A 10,722-nucleotide genomic window follows, 5' to 3' on the forward strand; every position below is an offset into this window, starting at 1 on the left:
CATTTCTTGATTCTCCTTGTCGACAAATAAAGAAAGGAGAGAAACCTTATCACCTCGGATTTGATGTCTCCTTTGTCCTAACATTCTCACTAAAGGCTTGCGTTGCTCCACGGTTTAAATCCACGGTGTTTCCACACATCATATACATCAGTAACAAAGGTTCTTTTGTGCTCAATACTAACTGCCTAGACGCCCAACCAAGCTGTTTAACGCATTTGAATGCCTTAAGCTTCAAGTCAAATTCCTCTCTTTGTTTGAGCTGAAGGCAGGCAGGTGTCTGCTGGAAAACACATTTTAACATGAAGTTGATTATCAAATCCAACTATTATTGTAACTTTCTTTTATATATATAGTATATATATTTTTGTCCTCATATTCTTTGCATAGAGTGCGAAAATGCAAGTGCTGTCAAAATATGAGTTTATTTCATAAGCCTGTGTGCAGTACATTACTGGGTAACAGGATAGGTGGGCACCATGGAAGAGTGGGCACCTTGGTGTTACATTTTTTCCAAAATGTTAAAAAATAAAGTATTTGTAAAATGTCTTTAAATAAAGTATAGATGATTAGAACATGCTTAAACATTCGACAATTTAGGTCTAATATTTCTACAATTGCTACAAATTGCTACACAACCTGTATATCTTGTCATTTTGCGGCATAAACAAGTAGATGTAGATGGGAGTGTGTATTTTACATGGGTAGGCAGGCACTAGGCACGTGCTGTGCCTGTGTGTTTGTGTTTGTGTTTGTGTGTGTGTGTGTGTGTGTGTGTGTGTGTGTGTGTGTGTGTGTGTGTGTGTGTGTGTGTAAAGTTGTATTTTTATGTCTATGCTGTAATACTTGGTTGTTGTTGGACTCTTGGAAGATTAGCCGATGGGCTACAAGAGGTCCAAAACAAATCAAATCAAGTACTTTACGGATGGTCATTTAATTTCCTTGGCTGATTTTTGCTCCCAGTTCGTCCCTGTACAACCATAACTGACAATCAACGGCCTTTATCATAGCCCTTCCTTCCCCTAATTGTCCCATGCCTTTTCCTACATGTGCACAACCCCAAAACAGATTTGTACGCTACTGATGCACTTTTCTAGTTTCATATTAAATGTTCCACAGAATATTGTGACTATAATCATCATGATGTTTCTTTTTTCTTATTTTTTTATGGCACCCTCTAGGTCTGCTGGTGACGATTACTCCTTCCATAGTGACAGAAGGACAGAATGTGACACTGACCTGTAAGACCAACTGTTCTCTGCCTATCTACCCTGTCTACATCTGGTACCACAACAGAAAGGCTCTAAACCTCACAGAGAGACAACAGAACTATGTGGTTCTAGGCCCAGTCAGCAGTCATCATGCAGGAGAATACTCCTGTGATGTCAAAGATGGTCGCAGAGACCAAGGTCCACGTCCCACAGAAACTCTCACCATCAGATGTGAGTAGAATTTGCATGTCTGTAATTACAATTGACCCGGTGAAAAACATTTTAACCGTAACTTTTCAGATAATGGAAAAAAAAACACTTTCAATGGACACCACTTTCACAAAAATGGCAGATCTACAGGCTCACAACTCGTCTTGATACAACGCGTTGTGAGCTTGTAGATCAGCAATTTTTCACTACTTCTGCACTACTTCTGCACTTCTGTATGACTAAGTTGGGCATTAATATACGAAGAATAAAAACAAATATGGAGATAAAAGGATTCTGCCCGACAACATCAATATACTTTTTGTCTGGACAGACACAGATGTAAACTGCAACTGGTTAGCGGATGCACACAACCACAATGCAGTATTCTAGTTTTAACCACATGAACCTTAGTGTCCCTATTCTGGACATGTCATATTAGCTGAACATTGGCCAAAAAAGGTGAACATTCGGGAATAGCATCATAACACAAAGCGTTGCAGATCTGATATTTTCAGTATTTGTCGTACAATCAAGTACACATATTTAAGTGGTTAAAGTTAATCTATGTTAATATGATATTTCTGCAGATGGTCCAAAGAATGCTTCATTATCAGTGAGACCCTCAGCTGTGATAAAGGAGGGTAGTCCAGTGACTCTGACTTGTGAAAGTGATGCCAGCCCGAAAGGATCGTACACCTTTTACAAGGAGAACACAACACTGCAGGCAAAAAAAGAAAAACCTTTTAAATTCTCCTCCATCAGCTCCAATGACAGCGGGACGTATCATTGTCAATCTTCAAATGAATATGGAAACTTAACCTCAGCCTTTGTTGTTATAGATGTCCAATGTAAGTACATAAAAGATTTCCACTCTACCCAAGGGCAACAGTGATATAAATGTCGACACACTGTTTTACCAAATATAGGAGCAGTATTATGAACATGTTAAAAATGTTCAGCCAACTATTTATGTGTTTCTATATACCTTGCTCTCCAGATGCCCCGAAGAATCCCTCAGTGTCTGTGAGTCTATCTGGTGTAATAGAGCAGGGCAGTGAAGTGACTCTGACTTGCAGCAGCAGTGATGCCAACCCACCAGAAGTCAATTATACCTGGTACCGCAAGAATGACACCAAGTCAAAATATACTGGACAGAACTTCACCATCACTAGTATTCAACCTGTCCACAGTGGAAATTATTCTTGCTTTGTCCAAAACAAAATGGGTGGTACGAATTCCACCTCTCTGTCTGTTGTTGTAGCAGGTAACAAATACCCAACTACTCATTCATTCACCCACTTACTGTAGGCTACATACACTTGCTACTACATTTTCATCAGCAAATATGTTGAATATATGGTTTTCTCTGCCCATTTTTCAGTATTGTTAACAGATTCATAAAGTGTTGTTTGAGTCAGTGTTTTAAACTGAGTACCTGATCCCCAGTTTCATGGATAAAAATAGCTGCAGCTGCAGGAATCCCCTTAGTCGTTCTCCTCATCATAGCCGTCTTTGTCTTCCGGTGGGTCAGGTAATGAACTTTTGTTTTCCCGTTACACTTGAATCCAAATTAATTTGTTAAATCACAGACTCACCTAAAATGTACTCTTTCAACAATAGGCGAAAGAGGGCCTCCAGGCAGCCACCTGACACTGTACCACCAGTGCGACCACCGAAAACCACAGTCCAGGTAGGTTATAGCCCAGGAGAGACAAACTGTTTGACACCAGGTTGGATAAAAAATCTTGACTTGTCCCTCGGGCATGGGTCGGATGGTAGAGGCCTAAAGTCTGCGAAAATGTGCTCTGTCTGTCTGCAACACAGAGCAGAGCGCACGCCGCGGTGCACGAGGTGACCGACGACAAACGACACGGCTATTCGGCTAATCTGAATGCCATGGTGAAATTGGCATTCAATGAGCATTGGGTCCATGTTCACAACTTTCCTCAGCCCGTTAGGAACTGGGTCCAGTTTTCCCCGCTCCCGCTTGGGCCCGGGTCCAGTTATCCACGGGTCCGTTTCGGACCTGGCCCAGTGCAATCTGGGAACCCATCGTCAAATAAAAGGAAAAACAGCGCCACCAGCGTTTTTTGTTTTTATTCTGAATCTGTTCTTGAGAGATTAGGTCCAGTGGGATCATTTAGAATTTTCCTCGGGTCCGTTCAGACCAGTCCAATTACCCACAGGTCAGTTTTGGTCCGAGTGCTTTTTTTGCCAGACCCAGGGGGTCAGGCCTACATGAGGCTTTGTCGGTCCCTCTTTTCCTCCCGGTTCAACGTTTTTGTCCATATATGGTGCTTACATGTCCCTCTTTTTGATTGGCCAAGCTATAGCGTGACGTATGCTTTTCACCTATAAAGTGGTGTGTTACGTACTAGGAATCTATTCTGGGTCTGGCAGAACCAGGTCTCCTGGTCTTGTTGGACCTGTGCTACCCTCTAACCCTGTATACCTATTTTTGATTCTCTCTCTCTCTCTCTCTCTCTCTCTCTCTCTCTCTCTCTCTCTCTCTCTCTCTCTCTCTCTCTCTCTCTCTCTCTCTCTCTCTCCCTCAGAACAACTCTGACTCTGACTCTGACTCAGACTTTGAGATCTTCTTACCTTTGGCCAGTAGCAGCTCTGCCTCTACAGCTGAAATGGAACAGCAAGCTGATGTTGACTACTCCACCGTCCACTTCACTCGCTATAAGAAGAACCAGGAAGAGCCCTACTTTTCCATCGCCCAACCACCACAGCCGGAGGGACAGCAGGATGTCCACTACTCCAGCGTCCACTTCACTCGCTCTAAGAACCCTAAAGCGCCCCTCCATTCCACTGTCCAACCACCACGGCCCCAGAGACAGAATGCCCACTACGGTGTGGTCAAATTTAAAAGGTCCAATGCTGCCCCTTGGTGAGATATCTGAGACACTACAACTGAATAAATTAGAGAGGCTGATTACACCAGACTAATATTTATTCTATTTTGATGTGTTTATTTTTTCAGAGCCAGACTCATGGATGAGGAGGATTCTAGATCTTGCAATTTTCTACGTGGAAATTTCTAATTTTATCTACTCCTAGTCCTGAATTTAGCCGACTCGTGCAAAACTAACAACGAAAGGAATGCTTGACAGCTTTGATGAGTGGGTAATGTTACGAAATTAAAGGTCCTCTCCATCACTTTCCAAAAGAAGCCACCACCTGTGCCCAGTCCCCTTCGTATTCAGTGTGTATTATGTGATGTGACACTGATACAATTCTGGGAATTATGCTGCAAAAAAGACCTGTAGTGGAGCAAACAGGTTTCTGCAATAATAATTTAAAAATCACACCCAGTGTGAAGTGGGCGTTGTCTTGCTAGCTAATCACAATACTGAATCAAGTCAACCAATCATGTACAAAAAATTTGGCCAAAGAACCACTTCTAGGAAGACTCTTGCTTTTCTCAAACATCTTCCATTTACGGATTATCGTGGCCACTGTGTTAGAAATCTTAACTGCAGCGGCAATTATTTTGGAATTATTAATGGAAGTTTAGCTGAAATTATTTTGTAACCTTGGCCAGATCTGTGCTTTGTCACAATTCTGTCTTTAACCTTTTCTGATATATCCTTTGATCTGAAAGTGCCAGTTCTAGGAAGACTTTCTATTTTCTTCTCAATATCGGTTTTCCCTTTTCTCATTTCAGCCATAGTGATCTTTGAGTTCTTTTTTACTGTTCTCACGAAATGGACAGCATCTAAGTTAAATATACTAGTGTCACATCAAAGTGGTTTTAGATTAATTTCATCATATGTCTCACTAGCCAATCACAGCATGTGGAATTGGAGCACTATGTCACTGTTGTTATTTAACAGTGGTCATCACGGTGATGGAAGCTCACTTAAAAGAATAATGTGTTTTTTTTAATACCCTTTCCACCCACAATGTGTGATTCACTTAAAAAAAATCTCACCCTGTGTGAGGTGGGCGGTGTCTTGCTAGCTAATCACAATACTGAATGGAGTCAACCAATCATGTACAAAAGATAAATACATTTATTGAAACACTCTTTATGATGGACGAAACCATAACTTGAAAAAAACAAATATTTGTTTTTTTTCAAGTTATGCTTTCTTATATAGGGCTATGCACATGTGTCATGTGACACTGGCCAATCAGAGTCCTGAATAGACTGTGATTGGCCAATCACAGCGCAGGATAATTCTACAAATTTCCTGGGCCCAGATCACAGCGCAGGAAAATGTACATTTTTCCAAATCTCTTATAGGGGCGGTTTCACCGCCCAAAAAACATAAATGTGTTTTTTTAAGTGCATAGTCCTATTTATAGGGCTATGCACATGTGTCATGTTTCCCTAGCCAATCACAGTCCTGAATAGACTGTGATTGGCCAATCACGGTGCAGGGTTAGGGGGGTACACTGGTGGCCAATCACAGCGCAGGATTTGGTGTGCAAATATCCAAACTTCACATATAGGTGCGGTTTCACCGCCCAAAAAATCACATGCAGTGTGAAGTGGGCGGTGTGGTCATCACAGTGGTCATCACAGTGATGGAAGCTCACTTAAAAAAACCTTTTTTTTTTTAAGTGCATAGTCCTATTTTTAGGTTATCAATTTCATCATGTGTCTCGCTAGCCAATCACAGTGCTGAATAGAGTCAGCCAATAGAGTCAGCCAATCACAGTACAGCTAGGGGTGTACTAATGCTAGGGGTGTACTAATTATGAGCCAATCACAGTACAGCGAAGGGTGTACTAATGAGGTGTCCCAACTTATAGGGGCGGCTACACCGCCCCAAAAAAAGGGAAATACATGCATAAATATTTTTTCCTGCATCACCTCAAGAGAGCCATTATCCCAAAACAAGACCTTGTGGCTGTCTATACGGGACATCTGAGAGTCTCCCTGGAAGTGTCAGGATCTGTGTCCTTGGGTCCAACAATCCTGTCTCACACCCTGACAGGAAGATGCTATATGCAATGGTGCAAAGTGCAGCATTTCCTTGGGCGAGAGTATGATGGCTACTAAACAGCCTTTAATGTTGCATTAAAACCATAACCATAGGGGTTAGAAACCAGCTAAGATTGTAACGGTCACAAGATATACAGTAGCTTTCCCAAGTTCCAAGGTGCTACATTTCTGAATGGCTTCAAAGCTGTGAACACTATTGGACATTTTCCTGCACCTACTGTATGGGTGCTTGGACTGACATGCACTAGGACACTTTTGGCACCTTTGGGTGTGTGGACTTAAGTGCAATTACACACATACACATCACATCATGTAACTCAACATAATTTGTACATAGGCTACATAATGAAAGGACTGCAATGGAAATAAGCCGCTGGCATTTTTGAGTCTATCCATTTGATAATGGTATGACAATGTATGTCATTTTACATATGTTTTATTATCAATAAAGATGTCAAAGTCAATCTATTTAGGCCTACTGCATCTGTGTTCCTATTCCCAGTGTTTTCCAAGTCCAGTATTCTCAGTCCAGTGCACGCCCAATGGGCGACAGCAACCGTAATTTCAATTTACAGCCAGATTTACTGTATGTTTCAGCAAAAACTGCTGTGTGACATGCCGCTTGACAAAAACTATGTATTTTCAACGAAACAAATCTAATCATGTGAATCTTGGCCTCCAGATGGGAACAGCATGGCTTCAATGTGGATCTCAGACTTCAGGTGACCGGCCTGTGACGGCAGTCATCTATTACGTCAATCGTCTAATATGACCTATCTATGACATATGACTCCAAAGCTGGTATAAAAATGAAATTAATATTTAAAAGTTAATCTAAAAAAGCTTCTTCTTTTTTTTGTGGAGGTACTTCTGTGGCCTAGTGGCAGTAATACCAGGCCGCAGTATGCACAAGACATTTGAGGCTGATTGCTCCAGTGGTTAGTGAGATTAACCAGACACACACACAAACAGAGAGTAGGTATCCAAATTTAAATTGTGTTTAGTTTACAGGATCAGTTATAATTTAGCACCCAAATATTTAAGTAACTACTTTTCCAAGGTTAGTGATACTCACAGGTATTCCACCAGAGGTAGTTCCACTGATTTTGTGCCCTGCCGTTTCAAGAGCAATATGGAAAAAAATCTCTTTCTTATACTCGGCGAGTTGATCAACCTTAAGTTGATCAATTCTTTTCAAAAAAAAATATTCCCATTAAAAAGCTTGTTGTCCAATAATATGACTTAATTTTAAACCCTTTTTTTGATCAATTAGATCTTGGAAGAGATACTGTTTCTTGTTAGTTGTTAATGTGAAAGTATATATTTTATTTTCTGTTGGTTTTTGTTTGTCTTTATTTTCCTATCATGTGAACACACGTCTTTTATTTCTTGTTTTCATGTTTGTCTTTTGTTGTTTTGTCTTTGTCTTTGTTATTGTGTTCTTGCTCCCTGCCTCCCTTCCCTAAAAGGACCACAATGGAAACTGTGCTTTTATCCTTTTTGAATTAATGTTCAATTAAGGGCTCAATCAATCAATAATGTCTTCTAGACAGCTCGCCTCTGGAGCCACAACGTAAAAACTATGCAATCTGCAATAAATGTCTCATCTTTGCATACTGTAAGTGTGCTCAGAAAAATAAAATCCTCTCAAACGTAGTTTAGTGATGACTCAATGTGAGAGACCTATCCCTCCCGCCCAAACCCACAATAAGAGCATCTGATTCTGCATTTCCCAGTTCTTATTTTGTGTTATTATTGGTGTTATTAGTTGAATATGGGAATGAGTTGGGATGGGATTATGTTGTGGGACATTATGCGCGGTATTATTTTGTACCATAAATCAAAGCTTCAATTAAAAGAGTTGTCATGACTACTCCTTACAAGGCAAATCCTGCCAGTCGTCAATATGAATCAAAGGATCTAAAGGCATATGAAAGAATACATTAGACATAAAAAGATTATGAGCTGTTTGGGACTCACAGTATGTACATGAGGTTAGACATAAGGTGCCAAGAAGAATATCAGTGCGTACATTAACGTGCTGAGTATCAGCGACTGTGATGTGCGCGATACCAAAAAACCTTCTTCTGATACCAATATTTTTGTGACGATTTTTGGGTATGGGACTTTTCAAAATAGGAGAAAAAATCAGTTGAAGGCTAATCACATACCGGCCATTAATACATTATAAACCATAGACAGTAAAAAGAATGGACAGCGTTATACCACTAGACTCTACAGACCTAAATGAAGCCTATTTTTCAGCTATTTCAAATCCACCATCTTTCTATATCGCGTCATATCCTACGCAACCGGAAATTAATGCTATTGGTTGGGTAGCTTGCCAATCAAGAGCATATCATGGTGATTGAAAGAAGACTTTAAACTAGCGACTGGAAGCATATAGTATTTATGACAATGTTTATTAAGGTAATAAAATCAAGTCTAAAGTTCGGCAAAAACCCACCCACTTTCATTGAGAGTTATTTCTTCTGACACCAGCAGGGGTAAAACAGAAAAACTACATGCCATTCATATGAACTGTCACTTCCTATATAGACTCAATTTCAAAGGCGGATGCTTGGCCCTTGTTATAAACGCAAATAAGAGTACAACAAAACAAGTTTGTTTCAAATGCGATGAAATTATAAAATGGGAAAACAAATTATAATAAATCTCAATGATATAAATTATACCAAAATAGGTGCACATTTGCACTTTCTTAAAGATAAAGATCTTAAATTGGTCACTTCTTTTTGCACCTTTTCCTACACCTGGCAGCAATGTAGCAACAATAACGTGCCACACAGCAAGCAGCAACACCGGCAATTATCTGATCGGTTCAGTTGTTCTTGATGTCAATTATCACTCCTTAAAAACACACTGCTTGCATATTATATTCTACAGTCGAGTCTTTCAGTGTTGTTTTGACTTCCTCTGAGCTTCGGAATTTCTCCCCCACCTCCACCACCCCTCCCCCAAGGCAGGTCTAAGGAAGGACATACTGCCTCAAATCACCTCCACACCTCCCCCGTGGACATCACAAAGTCCCCCCCCTCCCCCACCCACACCTACTCCCCCCCCCCACACCTCCTCCCCCCCCACCGACATCCCAGAGGCTGAAAGGGACAATGGTTACTATTCAACTGAGGACATGGAAGCCATCTTTTCAACGAGAGGTACTCACATTGTTCACTTGAATGTTAACAGTCTTAAAAACTCAAACAAAATGTCTGAACTGAGATCCTTGTTTGGTAATGGCAAAGTAGACATTATTTCATTCTCAGAAACTAAGCTGGATAATTCCATCAAAGACTTTGAGATTGAAATAAAAGGCTACAATGTCATCAGAAAAGACAGAAATCTCTCTGGGGGTGGGGTTTGCATCTTTGTAAGATCAGACATTATTTACGATGTGATCCCAGACATGGATAACAACCCCACTGAATCGGTCTGGGTGAAGATTTTATACCCACATGCAAAACCACTGATAATTGGCGCCATCTACAGACCCCCAGATCAAAATGCTTTTTATGAATTGATTGAGGAACATGTGGCGGGTTTAGGAAACTCTGAGACGGTACTTATTGGGGACTTTAACACCTGTGTTCTTAAGAAAGACTCAGCCATCTTTAAGTCCCTCAGAAAGTTCTGTGACCTGCACAGCTTTACCCAGCTGATAAAGCATTTTACAAGGGTGGGCATTGCTTCTCAATCAATCATAGACCTAGTGTTGACGACGGACCAGTCCAGAATTTCAAAGAGTGGGGTGATTGAGTGCAGCTTAAGTGATCACAATATCATTTTCTGCACTCGGAAGATTCACAGACCTGGAGCTTATTGTCACAGGACGATTAGCTGCAGGTCTATGAAACACTACTCAAGTGATCTTCTAACAACAGCTCTTGAAAAAATGGACTGGTCCCATGTCCTAAATTGCACCTCTGTGGAGGAGTCCTGGTCCTGTTTCAAAAAAGCTTTTTTGTGTGTACTTGATAACATCGCACCCACAAAGGTGGTGAGGGTCAAAGCAAGCACAGAACCTTGGATGAAGGGTTACATTTTGAATGCCATCAAACTCAGGAACAAAAGCTACTCCGAGTTCAGGAAAAACTAAAAGTGAGCAGCTACTTGAAAAATGCAGAAAACTACGCAATGTAGTTACTAATTTGATCAGAAATGCCAAAAAGAATTTCTTAAATGAGAACATAGAGGCAAACAAAAGCCACCCACAAAAACTGAGGGAGGCACTAAAACAATTAGGCTGCAACGGAAAAATTCAGACAAAATCTACAAACATTTGCATTATCTCAAGTGGCTCGCTCATTACCGACAAGCAATTGGTAG

The 10,722-nt window shown here is 40.7% G+C and overlaps 1 protein-coding gene across 1 annotated transcript; it reads left to right on the forward strand.

Annotated features, from left to right (window-relative positions):
• Nucleotides 1-2,559: 2,559 nt before the first annotated feature.
• Nucleotides 2,560-4,522, forward strand: LOC308093592 (uncharacterized protein). The gene is made up of 5 exons (XM_080439924.1): nt 2,560-2,682; nt 2,865-2,949; nt 3,039-3,108; nt 3,974-4,311; nt 4,405-4,522. Coding segments are annotated over exons 1-5 (537 nt in total). The 5' UTR covers nt 2,560-2,639; the 3' UTR covers nt 4,406-4,522.
• The last annotated feature ends 6,200 nt before the right edge of the window (nt 4,523-10,722 follow it).

Source organism: Gymnoscopelus braueri (assembly GCF_963280865.1).
Source record: "Gymnoscopelus braueri genome assembly, chromosome: 2".
Taxonomy (NCBI): Eukaryota; Metazoa; Chordata; class Actinopteri; order Myctophiformes; family Myctophidae; genus Gymnoscopelus; species Gymnoscopelus braueri.